This window comes from Triticum urartu, chromosome 3A (assembly GCF_056163025.1).
Source record: "Triticum urartu cultivar PI428250 chromosome 3A, HENAU_Tu73, whole genome shotgun sequence".
NCBI classification, from domain to species: Eukaryota; Viridiplantae; Streptophyta; class Magnoliopsida; order Poales; family Poaceae; genus Triticum; species Triticum urartu.
Genome location: NC_141875.1, coordinates 743,524,112 through 743,538,590, shown reverse-complemented (window position 1 = coordinate 743,538,590; position 14,479 = coordinate 743,524,112). Strand labels below are relative to the sequence as shown.

Sequence of the window (14,479 nt, the reverse complement as noted above, 5' to 3'; positions counted from 1 at the left end):
GAGCAGGGTTGTCGGCAAGTTTAATTTACACATTTATAAAATATTCGTGGTATTTTTAATTTTTTTTATAAAAGTCATGACCATTTTCCAAAATTATGATTTTTTTCAGGAATAATGTGTTTTAGTTCATGTTTCAGTTTAGAAAAATAAGCATGATCTTTTTCCAAATTTGTGGGCATTTTTTAACTTCATGAATAAGTTTTTTAATTTTCCATGTTTCCGTTGATTTTATTTCTTTCTATTTTCCCTTCTTTCTTCCTTTTTATCATTATCTTATTTCACTTTTAATTTGAAATTTTTATTTCTTTTTTCCTTTTTATTGTCACTTTTTTCATCGCTACTTAAAAATGTTCATATTGTATATAAAAAAAATGTTCACCATGTTTGAAAATGTACATCAAATATTTTGTTTGAAAGTGTTCAAAGCATTTGAAAATATGTTCAACTTGTTTTAAAACGTAGTCACCATCTTATATGAAATGTTTGTTGCATTTTGAGAATATTTCATGATGTTTTACATGTTTTTCATCATGTGTTTCAAAAATGGCCTCCACATTTAAAAAATGTATATTGTATAGTAATGAAAATGCTCATTTTTGCAAATCAACCTGTGGTTGGATGGCTAGAGGGACTGTGGTATTCCCAGCCCATCAGGGTTCAAATCCTGGTGATCGCATTTATTCCTGGATTTATTTCAGGATATCCGACGATGTGCATTCAGTGGGAGGAGACGTTTCCGTCGACTACGAGGTGCCTACGGTGATTTTATAAATTTCAAGATGATATGCCAGCTCAGTCTTTTGGAGGTGCTCATAGGGGTAGAGTGTGCGTGTGTGCGTTCAGAGGGTAAGTGTATGCGCGTGTATATGATCACTTGTGTCTGTACTGATATTAAAAAAAATGCTCATTGATAAGATGTCTGTATTCCATTAAATGCCAGCAATCAGCGACAGGACAGTACAGCTTTATCCATTAATTATTGGTAATAAAGAAACGGCATAAAATTTGATGAAAAATTTCATCCAAATGTAACTAGACAACAACAGATTGAGGAACTATTGTCCATTGTTGAATACTTTCACTTGAACGGATGAACAAGGGTTTGAATCTCATCTTCTCAGTACGGGAACGGGAAGCTGGCGTTCGCCTCCGGCCCGGCAGGGATCTCCGGCGACGCAGCCATCGCCATAAGCAACTGCTGTACCGCCATCCTCATCTCGTCTTTGAACCCTGGCGGTTGAGGAATCGCCATCTGCTTCTCCTCCATATCCTTCACCACGGCGAACGTCGGCTACGAAGGCATCTGCTGGATATTCATTCCGGAGGCAAACCACTGAGGCGGAGGCTGCGTCGCCATTACGATCTGTTGCTGCTGCTACCGAACTCAAATGAACTGCCACAGAAGCGTTGCGGCGGCGGCGGAGGGGCCACCTCGGCCATGCGGCTCACATTGACGTTCATCGCCTTGAGGAGAACCTTGGCGCGTTAGGAGACGACGTCATTCGCCTTCATAGTGTTGACCCAAGCCGCTATCTGGTCCCCTGCGTCACCCTCCTTCGCGATGACCTCCTACTTGCTCTCCGTTCGCGTCTTCACCTCGACCAGCTCGGTGCGCAGCTCGTCGAACTCCTGGTGCAGCTTCTCCAGCTTCTTATATTCGCTGGCAGCGCCCTCCTCCCTTGCGCCAGCCCCCGCACACTCCGCCGCAAGGAAGCGTTCCACGACGGAGTCGATGGATGGGTAGCTGAAGGAAAAGGCGTTGCCGCCGGGCGAGAAGGCAAGGGCGGACACCTGGGCGCCGATCAGGACCGCCAAATCAGTGGCCTTGCTGAAGAACCCCACGCGGCCATTTCTTGAAGAAATTGTTGCTCGGGCGCATCGTGTATTTTCTGTTGAAAACAGAGCAGGGCAGCGGACCATGGTGGCAACCAGAGCAGTCGCAGCGCGGGCCGGATCTGGCGGCGGGCTGGGTTCGAGGAGTTTAGTCCGGGACTGAGCAGGCAACCACTGGAGCAGAAGCTGGTCGTCCATCGGAGACCAAAGCACAAAGTTGAGAAGGCGGCACTGCTGAAGCTCCATGGCGTAGAGGCATGCTCCAGGGCGGCAGCAGTTCGCGGGTGGACTTCCGGCGTGGGGAGGGAGGGGAGGCGGAAGGGCGGAGCGAGATTATACCGGCGGAGTGGAGCAGAGATATGGAGGAGGCGGAGGCGACGGATGATCTAGATTCCCGGGAGATGAATGGGCAAAACATTTTCTCCTTTGGTGTTTTGGTTACCATGGATGGATTTGTATTTCTTTTATTCAACAATGGAACCAACTCTACCTTCTTAATCTAAGAGCAATCCTTAACCTAACCAAAGGGTGGGGTAAGCTTCTAATAATGGTTGAATTAAGTTGGTGCGTAGGGGTTTGGTGCATAGGGTCTGGTGGAATACTCTAGAAGACTTCGATGATAAGTAAAGGCATCTCTAAAGGTCCCCTCGGAACAGGGCACAAGACAGTTTTTGGGGGATAGGGACCCAAAACTGCTAGGCACACATGACACATTCCTCCCTCACAGCCCATCCCCATGGGTGTGCTTTGGACCTCCAAAAACTGGCCCAAAAATTTCAACCCTGCGTGAGCCGTCAAGCCTCCTGCTTGCCCTTTGGCGACCTTCCACGATTCATGCTCTCCTTCATCCCGGTACCTGAACTGGTGTCGGACCGCATGTCGCCTTAAAAAAAATGTCAGGAATCCCTCGTCCATTTATACATTAAGACAAAGTACACTAGTAGAACAAGGGGCTTTGGTCCAGCCAAAAAAGAGCATTAATCCCGGTTGCATTACAAACCGGGACTAATGTGAGCATCTCGTCGTTGAAGAGAATTGTATGTCCTATTGTTACCATGTTAAGTCATTCCTAGTTTTGAACGTGTGTGTCCATTTAGAAAAGAAGTCAACACTAGTACATTGCTGACTCAAAATCCTATAGCCAGCGAACGTGTGTTGTACATTTGAGAAGATGTCTGTATTTCGTTAAATGCCAGCTGCCAGCGACAGGACAATACAGATTTAGCCATTAATTATTGATAATAAAGAAATGACATAAAATTTGATGAAAGATTGCATCCAGATGTAACTAGATGACAATCGACGAACTATCGTCCATTATTTAATGCTTTCACTTGAACGGATCGACAGGGGTTTGGAGCTCATCTTCAAAATACGGGAACGGGAAGCCAGCGTTCGTTTCCAGCCCAACATGGATCTCTAGTGACGGAGGCATCCCCATCTCGTCGTCGAACCCTGGCGGCTGAGGAATCAACATCTGCATCTCCTCCATATCCATCCCCGCGGCGAACACCAACGGTGGAGGCATCACCTGCATATCCATCCCGGCGGTGACGGCCTGTGCCAGAGGCAGCTCCATCAACATCTGCTGCTACATATTAATCTCAGAGGCGAATAGCTCAGGCGGATGTAGCATCGCCATCAGAATCTGATGCTCCTATTGCTACCGAGATCCAAAGTACTGCCACCGAAGAGCTGCAGCGGCAGCGGCGGGGCCACCTCCTCCATGCGGCGCATTCGGAGACGATGTCCTTCACCTGCATCGGTGCGGCAAAGAAGGCCACCAAGTCATCGTCCCCCATGGCGCGCACATTTGGCTCAACCCAAGTCGCTGTCGGCTCCCCCATGTCACGCTCCTTCGCTGTGTCCTCCTCATGCTTGGTTCGCTTCTCCCCCTCGAACAGGTCCGTGCGAAGCTCATCGAACTCCTGGTGCAGCTTCTTCATCTTCTGATCTTCCCTGACAGCACCCTCCTCCCTCATGCCAGCCCCCGCACCCTCCCCCACCAGGAAGCGTTCCACGACGGTGTCGACGGAGGGGTGGCCGAAGGAGAAGGCATTGCCGCCGGGCGAGAAGGTGAGAGTGGCCACCTGGGTGCCGGTCAGGACCGCCAGATCGCTCGCCTTGCTGAAGAACCCCACGCGGACCTTGAAGAAGGAGACGTGCGGGGCATTTTCTTGCTCGATCCGGTGGATGACAGTCTTCTTCCAGCCGCTGCCACCCCCCCCCCCCCCCCCCGGCGCGCTGCCATTACTTGGTCGCTATGTGGCTAAGGTGCTGCAATTGTTCAGATCTGGCAATTTTCTCACGCTTAAGGTCGTGAATTTTTAGTTGTTCAGATGCATGTTTTTCATGCACAAGTTCATAATTTTTAGTTGTTCGGGTCTTGCTTTCTTTCATGCTCGGGTTCATGATTTTTAGTTGTTCATATCTTGCAATGTTTTCATGCTTAATTTTTTGATTTTAAGTTGTTCAGATCTAGCAATTTTTAGTTGGTGCATGTTGTCATCCTTTGACCCGTGAGTTTTAATGTACATAGCTTATCGAATACCGAATTGAATCTCATGGCCTATCATGACTTTTAATGTACGTAGCTCAGTAAAGTGATTCCTCACCGGCCGCTTGCTATATAAAAGCACTGACACTAAGACGTAGTTACACACACCCTTCCTGCCTTGCTCTGAGCGAGGGAGGAAGAAGACCGTCATCTGCCGGACCGAGCAGGAGAATGCCCGTCACGTCTGCTTCTGCAACAGCTGCCTCGGGTTCTTTATTTTTGAAAGCGTCGTAAAATCAGGTCAGCAAGGCAGATCGTGTGAGCCAGATTGCATGCGTGCCCCGAACACCCCAGAACAGTGGGTAGTGTAGAGAGCTTTATAGGAGAAACGTGCACAACATATAAAATGTATGCCCACACAATTTTATAAAAATGTTTGGAACATATAAAGAAAATCTTTATGTAATTTTAATTAATGTTCATAACACTTAAAAATACTCCCACATTTTTTTAATTGTTCAAGATATTTTTGAAAAAAAATCATGAACTTTATGAGTTATGTTCACCTTGTATTTACAGAATGTTCAGCATGACTCAAACTGGGTGTGGATCTTATCTTCTTTTCAATACAAGAAACCGGCGTTCGGCTCAAGGGCCTGCTACACCATCTCCATCCCGGCAGGAAATTCCGGTGGAGGCAGTGGTAGAGACATAAACAAGTGTCGTATCTACATCTCCGTCCCAGTGTTGAACCCTAATGGCTGAGGAATGTCCATCTGTACCATATCCATCGCAGTGGCCAACCCCGCTGGCGGAGGCATTTTCTACATATCAACTAAATTCCAACGACTAGATGCCATTGATTAATTATAACTATGATAAGGAGACAACCTAAGGATTGAGGAAAGGTTTCATCCAGATCTAGGTAGATGCATTGTAATATATAACATAAGATTGATGGGATGACTTAGAAGATGCATATGTTACCGATTGACAATAAATTCACGAAATTAGTGTCCATGCATGCACTGGATGGTTTTGTGTTTCAAAGCGGAGAATGCATCGAGAGTTCATTAAGAGCTTATCTCTGTGGCCCCTAGCGTTTATAATTAGAATACTCTTGGCCCATCACATAACATTCTTTACGACCCTCCAAGTAATAGCTCATGAAGCTTAATTTGCCAAGTGTTAATTACATTTATGCTAAAAAGTGTTAATTACATTTTTTTTCTGAAAATGTGTGAACGATATTAGTACCAAGTAGCAGGGTGATCCGCTCACTTGCGCGGCTAGATGTAACACATATTACTATATTTAATATTATGTAGTCCTCGTGATTTTGGTCTGGTATCATCAATAGTCTAGCAAATTAAATGGACATTTTGTAGAAACATGGTGAAACTTACTAAGGTCATGTTAATGCAAGAAATAAGTGAATAAAGCAGGGGATTATACATCATGTTTGTTTTCCTCTGAAAGTACTATAGGATGTTGCATTCCATTGGAAATTCCCACAGGCCTAATATGACTATGGCTTTGTTTTGAACCACACCAAGAAATTCTATCATAGGACTTCTCTCCTCTAACCCTACTTTTCAATGTTCGAGAAGAGATCATTAAAAAACCACTGGATAAAATTGGTGTTTTGGATCGATATGGAATCCATTGGTTTTCATATGTTTTACCCACTTTTCCTCTTCGATTGGCCCATATGTTTCCTTTTTAAGAAATTGCCTATAATTATTGTTAACTAATTGATGAATCAAGTGACCTCTTAGCCCAGGTACTATTACAACTGTCTATTTGATTAATATTTTATTATCGTCATATCCTCATCTTAATTACTATGATTGTCTTTGTCAGAGTATCACTCGATCTGATGCAATTCTAGCTTTCTGTTTTTGAAATTTTTTGAGACATTATTTTTGACTCCCAAAAAGATCATAGATCGTAGCTATTTTCATTGCCTTTTTATTGCTGAAAACATTTTTGCTACAACATTCTCTACTGGTCAGTCACAACCTAGCTTGTCATTTCACCTCATATGCATGTTGCCGGCTCTAACGCGCCCTTTTATGGTAGTGAAATTATCAGTGAGGAAGTTTCCGGGCTCACATTAGTTAGATAGTGGGTATACAATTTCTTCATTTTGGATCAAATCCTCGATCATAAATCAAAATTTTGTTCATTATTTTTCATAATGCCATGATATGTTTATCTCTTTCTTTCAACCAATATATTCATCCGTGTATATTCATCAGAATCCTTCTGCAATATTCCCTCGCACTTAAACATGATGTACCCTGTTAGACACAATGGTGCCCTTGTCTGGTTATGCATGACTTATACCTTTTAACACAATGACCGATTATATATTGCCAAGCCAGTATAGAAAACCAGTGATCCACGGAAGCATATCTGGCATCAGCGGTACTAACGAGAGAAAACAGAAATAATCCACCCACCTAGCCAAGACGCCGCGAGAACGTATCACAAGTTCATGTGTTTGATCCATGGCACATCATCGAAACAATTGGATATGTTGTTGTGGATGCACCGCAGTCTGATTTGAGGGGTATCTACAGGCATGTATTAAGCATTCTGTTTGGTGCATGTGTTTGGGTCTACTATATCCCACGGAAGCTTCATTTTATTGAAGAGAATTGTTTGTCTGGTTGTTACCATGTTAAGTCATTCCTAGTATTGAACGTGTGTGTCCATTGAGAAAAGAAGTCAACACTAGAACATTGCTAACACAAAATCCTGTAGCCAGCAAACGTGTGTAGTACATTTGAGAAGATATCTGTATTTCATTAAATGCTAGCAGCCAGCAACAGGACAATACAGATTTAGCCATTAGTTATTGATAATAAAGAAATGACATAAAATTTTGACGAAAGATTGCATCCAGATGTAACTAGATGACAACAGATCGACGAACTATCGTCCATTGCTCAATGCTTTCACTTGAATGGATCGACGGAGCTCGTCTTCTCAGTACGGGAACGGGAAGCCGACATTCGTCTCCAGCCCAGCAGGGGTCTCTGGTGACGGAGGCATCCCCATCTCATCGTCGAATCCTGGCGACTGAGGAATCACCATCTGCATCTCCTCCATTTACATCCCCGCGGCGAACACCAGCGGTGGAGGCATCTCCTGCATATCCATCCCGGCGGTGAACGCCTGTGTTGGAGGTAGCTCCATCAACATCTGCTGCTACATATTAATCTTGGAGGCGAACACCTCAGGCGGTGGCAGCGTCGCCATCAGCATCGGATGCTCCTGATGCTACCGAGCTCCAAAGTACTGCCATCGAAGAGCTGCAGCGACAGGGGCGGGGCCACCTCCTCCATGCCGCTCACGTCGACGCGCAAGAGAACCTGGTTGGCGCGTTCGGAGACGACGTCCTTCACCTGCATCAACGCGGCAAAGAAAGCCTGGCGGCTAAGGAATCACCATCTGCATCTCCTGCATTTCCATCACCGCGGCGAACACCAGCGGTGGAGGCATCTCCTGCATATCCATCCCGGCGGTGAACGCCTGTGTTGGAGGTAGCTCCATCAGCATCTGCTGCTACATATTAATCTAGGAGGCGAAAACCTCAGGCGGTGGCAGTTTCGCCATCAGCATCGGATGCTCCTGCTGCTACCGAGCTCCAAAGTACTGCCACCGAAGAGCTGCAGCGGCAGCGGCGGGGCCACCTCCTCCATGCGGCTCACGTCGATGCGGAAGAGAACCTGGTTGGCGCGTTCGGAGACGACGTCCTTCACCTGCATCAGCGCGGCAAAGAAGGCCACCATGTCCTCGTCCCCCATGTCGCGCATGTTCGGGTCAACCCAAGCCGCTATCGGCTCCCCCGCGTCACGCTCCTTCGTTGTGACCTCCTCGCGCTCATTCCGCTTCTTCACCTCGACCAGGTCCATGCGCAGCTCATGGAACTCTGCGTGCAGCTTCTCCATCTTCTCATCTTCGATGGCAGCACCTCCTCCCTCGCGCCATCCCCCACACCCTCCCCAACCAGGAAGCGTTCCATGATGGTGTCGGCGGAGGGGTGGCTGAAGGAGAAGGCATTGTCGTCGGGCGAAAAGGTGAGAGCGGCCACCTGGGTGCCGGTCAAGACCGCCAGATCGCTCGCCTTGCTGAAAAACCCCATGCGGCCCTTGGAGAAGCAGACGTGCGGGGCATCGTCCTGCTCGATCCGGCGGATGAAGGTCTTCTTCCAGCCGCTGCCACCCCCCCCCCCCCCCCCACTGGTTGGGCGCTGCCATTACTTGCTCGCTCTGTGGCTAAGGTGCTGCAATTGTTCAGATCTTGCAATTTTTTCATGCTTAATTTCGTGACTTTTTTGTTGTTCAGATGCATGTTTTTCATGCACAAGTTCATGATTTTTAGCTGTTCGGGTCTTGCTTTCTTTCATGCTTGGGTTCATGATTTTTATTTGTTCATATCTTGTAATTTTTTCATGCTTAAGTTTATGATTTTTAGTTGTTCAGATCTAGCAATTTTTAGTTGGTGCATGTTGTCATCCTTTGACCAGTGAGTTTTAATGTACACAGCTCAGCGAATACCGAATTGAATCTCATGGCCTATCACTACTTTTAATGTACGTAGCTCGGTGAAGCGATTCCTCATCGGCCGCTTGCTATATAAACCCACTGACACCAAGACGTAGTTACACACACTCTTCCTCCCTTGCTGTGAGCGAGGGAGGAAGAAGGCCGTCATCTGCCGGACCGAGCTGGAGGATGCCCATCACGTCTGCTTCTCCAAGAGCTGCCTCGGGTTCTTTATTTTGGTAAGCGCCGTAAAATCAGGCCAGCAAGGTAGATCGTGTAAGCCTGATTGCTTGCGTGCCCCGAACACCCCAGAACAGTGGGTAGTGTAGAGAGGTTTATAGGAGAAATGTTCACAACATATAAAATGTTTTCCCGCACAATTTTATAAAAATGTTTGTAACATATGAAGAAAATCTTTGTGTAATTTTATTTAATGTTCATAACACATAAAAATGCTCCCACATTTTTTAAATTGTTCAAGACAGTTTTGAAAAAAAATCAACAACATTATGAGTTATGTTCACCTTGTATTTACAGAATGTTCAGCATGACTCAGACTGGGTGTGGATCTTATCTTCTTGTCAGTACAAGAAGCCGGCGTTCGGCTCAAGCGTCTGCTACACCATCTCCATCCCAGCGGGAAATTCCGGTGGAGGCGGTGGTAGAGAGACCCAGTGTTGAATCCTAGCGGCTAGGGAATGTAAATCTGTACCATATCCATCGCAGTGGCCAACCCTGCTGGCGGAGGCATTTTCTACATATCAACTAAATTCCAACAATTAGAAGCCATTGATTAATTACTAGCAAATATGCCCGTGCGTTGCAATGGGAGACAAAAAATTATGGCTAACCAAATAAGTATGACCCAATATCCTGGTATATGAGTGTACTCTATTTTAACACAGTGGCTCATCATGTTGCCATTTTTTTCTCACCCTAGCCGATGATGATCGCGATGTCCACATGATCACAATATATTCGATGCGGTAAATCCCAAGGCTATGAGTTTGTCAGTGTACGCCACATTTATCATTATGTTGTGCAAGGGAACATTTAAAACTTTAAAAACAAATCTCATTGACTATGAACTATTCCCAACGCCAAGACATATAAAGACTTTCGAAAAACTAATCAAATCCTAGACATGAAATACTTTTGAATCAGTGAACAGTTTTTCGAACCGACAAACTTTTTTTTGAAATTTATGATTTTCTCAAAATAATCATGAACATTACTTTTGTTTACAAAACTATTTAAATGTATGAACCGGTTTCAAATTCATTAACATTTTTTTACTCACCAAACATTTTTTGAATCGATGAACTTTTCTTTAAAATTGGGAAACAAATTAAAAAAACAAAATATTTATTTTTATTTTTGTGAACATTTTCTAAAATGTATTGTACATTTTTTTTCATATTCCGGAATATGTTTTGAATACACGATCATTTTTTCAAAATCATGAACATGATTTTATTTCCCGGCCATTTTTTCAAAATTGTAATTCTTTTTAATTTTGCGAACAGTTTTGCAAAACCACCAACATTTTTTGAATCTGCAATTTTTTTATGATTTTCTAAATATTTTTGAATTCACATATATTTTATGATTTCTCAAACATTTTATTTTTGAAAACTCGCAACTTTTAGAATATTAAAATCACGAATTAATTTAAAGAAGAAAGAAGAAAGAAAACATAATGAGAAAAGAAAAGACAAAAAAGCAAAACCACCAACATTTTTTGAATCTGCAATTTTTTTTATGATTTTCTAAACATTTTTGAATTCACATATATTTTATGATTTCTCGAACATTTTATTTTTGAAAACTCGCAACTTTTAGAATATTAAAATCACGAATTAATTTAAAGAAGAAAGAAGAAAGGAAACATAATGAGAAAAGAAAAGACAAAAAAAGCAAAACCACCAACATTTTTTGAATCTGCATTTTTTTTATGATTTTCTAAACATTTTTGAATTCACATATATTTTATGATTTCTCAAACATTTTATGTTTAAAAACTCGTAACATTTAGAATATTAAAATCATGAATTAATTTAAAGAATAAAGAAGAAAGAAAACATAATGAGAAAAGAAAAGATAAAAAAGTAAAATAAAAAAACAAGCAAGTAAAGCCCCACAAATGGGCTGGCCCATGAACGCATACATGGGTAGGACATGCGTGAGAAAAGAAAGATAAAAAGCACATATATTTTATGATTTCTCGAACATTTTATTTTTGAAAACTCGAAACTTTTAGAATATTAAAATCACGAATTAATTTAAAGAAGAAAGAAGAAAGGAAACATAATGAGAAAAGAAAAGACAAAAAAGCAAAACCACCAACATTTTTTGAATCTGCATTTTTTTTATGATTTTCTAAACATTTTTGAATTCACATATATTTTATGATTTCTCAAACATTTTATTTTTCAAAAACTCGTAACATTTAGAATATTAAAATCATGAATTAATTTAAAGAAGAAAGAAGAAAGAAAACATAATGAGAAAAGAAAAGACAAAAAAGTAAAATAAAAAAACAAGCAAGTAAAGCCCCACAAATGGGCCGGCCCATGAACGCATACATGGGTAGGACATGCGTGAGAAAAGAAAGATAAAAAGCACATATATTTTATGATTTCTCGAACATTTTATTTTTGAAAACTCGAAACTTTTAGAATATTAAAATCACGAATTAATTTAAAGAAGAAAGAAGAAAGGAAACATAATGAGAAAAGAAAAGAAAAAAAAGCAAAACGACCAACATTTTTTGAATCTGCATTTTTTTATGATTTTCTAAACATTTTTGAATTCATATATATTTTATGATTTCTCAAACATTTTATTTTTAAAAACTCGCAACATTTAGAATATTAAAATCATGAATTAATTTAAAGAAGAAAGAAGAAAGAAAACATAATGAGAAAAGAAAAGACAAAAAAGTAAAATAAAAAAACAAGCTAGTAAAGCCCCACAAATGGGCCGGCCCATGAACGCATACATGGGTAGGACATGCGTGAGAAAAGAAAGATAAAAAGTGTGACAGTTGGGGATCGAACACTAGTCTCATCGCCAAAAGATCGATCAGCCAACCACTCTGCCACTCATTTTTCTGTGTATTCTTCTCGTCGCTCCCCTATAAAACAATGAAGGAGGCGGCGATTTTTGGTCCGAAATATTGAATCGTTTTCTACTTACGGATGGCATTGGTGGGTAAATTTTATCAACTTGAAGGGTACTTTTAATGACCGATGACCAGAAGCGATAACCCCTTTATTAGTTGGTAAAGATAATTATACCCACAGCCTATGAAAAGCATGAGCATCTCTCCGGTTTTTTCTCTCATCAAATCAATCATGTTTAATTACCATAAATTCCTTTTAATTACCCTCAACATGTACCACATCTTATTTGATCTCTAGCGGCTCCTTGCTTTTTGAAGCAAGTCTCGGCCGTATAACAATTAGTGAAGTTTTATTTCAAAAGGCGAGGTGGTACTAATTACTAAAGGAACCCTTCATCTAACATAATCATCATCTATACCAGTTGGCTAGTTGTTATGTCGTCGGGAGGCGAGGTGGGCTTTTGGTTCGGCTCGACTTTTTGTTCAAATCTTGGAGGCCGAGTGCAACGGTCGCTACAATATGGAATAGTCCCACCTCGTTGAACCGGCCAAACTAACGGGAGAAAACATACGAACTAAAATAATACGATCAAAGCGGAACGAAACCAAAAGGCGAGGTGCAACAGAACAACAATTTGGTTATGTCGAGATAACATACGGACAAAAATAATACGATCAAAGCGGGACGAAACCAAGAATATTACGTTGTTTTATTAGTAGGGGTATGTGTGTTGCAACGGGAGAAAACAAAAAGTTGGTTATGTCAATAAAACATTCTTATGAACATGTAATCTATAAAATTTCCTGGTGAATAAAAATATAAGAAAAGAGAAACTTATCAATTATGTATATGCAGAAAAACGATCAATGGCCTGGATATGATAATTTAGATTTCGATCGGTACCCAATTAAAAGGAGGGTAAATTGCAAAAATTCACCTCTGTCAGCTTGCAAAGTTCAGCGAACGGAGAGTTTTGCCCACACCATTCTTATTGGGGCTAATTTGAACAAACATCAAAGTTTTGGAGTCTCCACCTGCAGTGCCTTGTGCATTAGTTACAGCCAATCATTTGCTCCATCCATGTACACATATGTATCAACTAGCACCATGCGCCATTGTCGGAAGAAACTAATTAAACAGAAGGGTTAGCTTGGAGACATGGTGAAACTGCAATTATCTTAGTTGCAGGCATAAATTAATATTCAATGTCATTACCTTTGTTGCCTGCATACTGCATACAGAAATATGGGCGCCAAAGAGTAGCTCTCATCTTGGCAGTCCTCGTGCTTGTAATCTGTTGGGAACTATCAAAAAGCATGTGAACACATCAGGGAAACATCAAAGCGGGTTCTTTCATATTTTTATTCTGCGTACCTGATCTACTGATCATCATCACGCCATGTAACTTGGTTCCAATATGAGTTCAGGTGAGGACACCTCCATTAGCCCGAAGATAAAGACAGCCAAAGCAATTAACATAGAAATCTTGTATCTGGTAGCCAAGCGAGACCTGCAGGAGCATCGAGGTGCATGGATTGATCAAGAAGTTGGGGGCGTGTTGAGCAGGTCAAACGCTACTGACGTCGGCGGCGTTGGGGCCAACTGTTGTCGGCGTGCTATGCCTGCAAGGAAGTGTGCATGTTGTAATCGAAAGCGGCGAGGCAGGCCTTCAAGCCCCGTGGGTCAGCGTCGAGGAAGACAATGCGGTGATTTAGGCTGCAAATTTAGCTGCCGCAAAATCCTTTCTCCGACGATTTAAATTAGTGCTTTATACTGGATATAGACATCACAAAGTCAGAACATGCCTTCTTGGAGATGAACCATATAATAAAATATTACACTAAAAGATTAGATATGCACGCAAAGATTGTTTTAAAGCTTTATCACTGTATGAAGAAAACAACACGGTAAGATGCAACGCTAGCTTTTTAGTTCCTCACTGATACCTTCCATTGAACCAGAGCATTTGCAGCATGTTGTAGCCAACAAGCTCGTTTTCTTCCCCTGTATCTATCTTCCGATCTGATCAACATCTGACTTGATTAGTCACTGGGTCGTCTCTTTGTTTGTAGTTTATATTGACCAAGCAAAGGGCATATTAGATGCCATTCACGGAGCTTCAAAGTGGAGGTAGGGCCAGCGGTTGATGGGGAGAGAGAGCGCACAAGCTGCAGGTGCCTCAGCCCCTCAACGGGGCCGCAAGGATCAAGGATCGAGTCGCTGCTGCACCCCTATTGCCGGTGAAGGAGGTAGTACGAGCACATGGCCGCACGCTGCTGCTAGATCTCGCCTCCATGGATCAGAAGAGATAGTAGGCACAGACGACCCTGAGCCATAACCAATACTCCAATAGCACCCATCATGGCTCGGGACGACGACCACCCTCGTTGGTCCTGCAGCCGAGAGTGACACACATGGGGCCGCGGGTGGACAAATCTTCCTCTACTCCGTCGCTTGACCTCAGCGGC

General features: G+C 42.7%; 1 protein-coding gene and 2 pseudogenes across 1 annotated transcript; all 3 read right to left on the bottom strand.

The window, feature by feature from the left end:
* Positions 1–1,291: 1,291 nt before the first annotated feature.
* Positions 1,292–2,079, bottom strand: LOC147982568 (uncharacterized; annotated as a pseudogene).
* A 1,084-nt stretch (positions 2,080–3,163) lies between these two features.
* On the bottom strand, positions 3,164–5,121 carry LOC125547403 (uncharacterized). Its single transcript, XM_087516350.1, has 3 exons — positions 5,113–5,121; positions 3,516–4,094; positions 3,164–3,424 (listed from the first exon to the last, which is right to left on the bottom strand). The coding sequence occupies exons 1-3, from the start codon at positions 5,119–5,121 to the stop codon at positions 3,164–3,166; spliced, it is 849 nt and encodes a 282-aa protein (XP_087372476.1).
* A 2,203-nt stretch (positions 5,122–7,324) lies between these two features.
* On the bottom strand, positions 7,325–8,598 carry LOC147982567 (uncharacterized; annotated as a pseudogene).
* Positions 8,599–14,479: the final 5,881 nt, after the last annotated feature.

Coding starts and splice junctions, on each gene's coding strand:
- LOC125547403 (XM_087516350.1), bottom strand. Junction 3,425..3,515: donor GCTGCAGCTCTTCGGTGGCA/GTACTTTGGATC, acceptor ATTAATATGTAG/CAGCAGATGTTGATGGAGCT.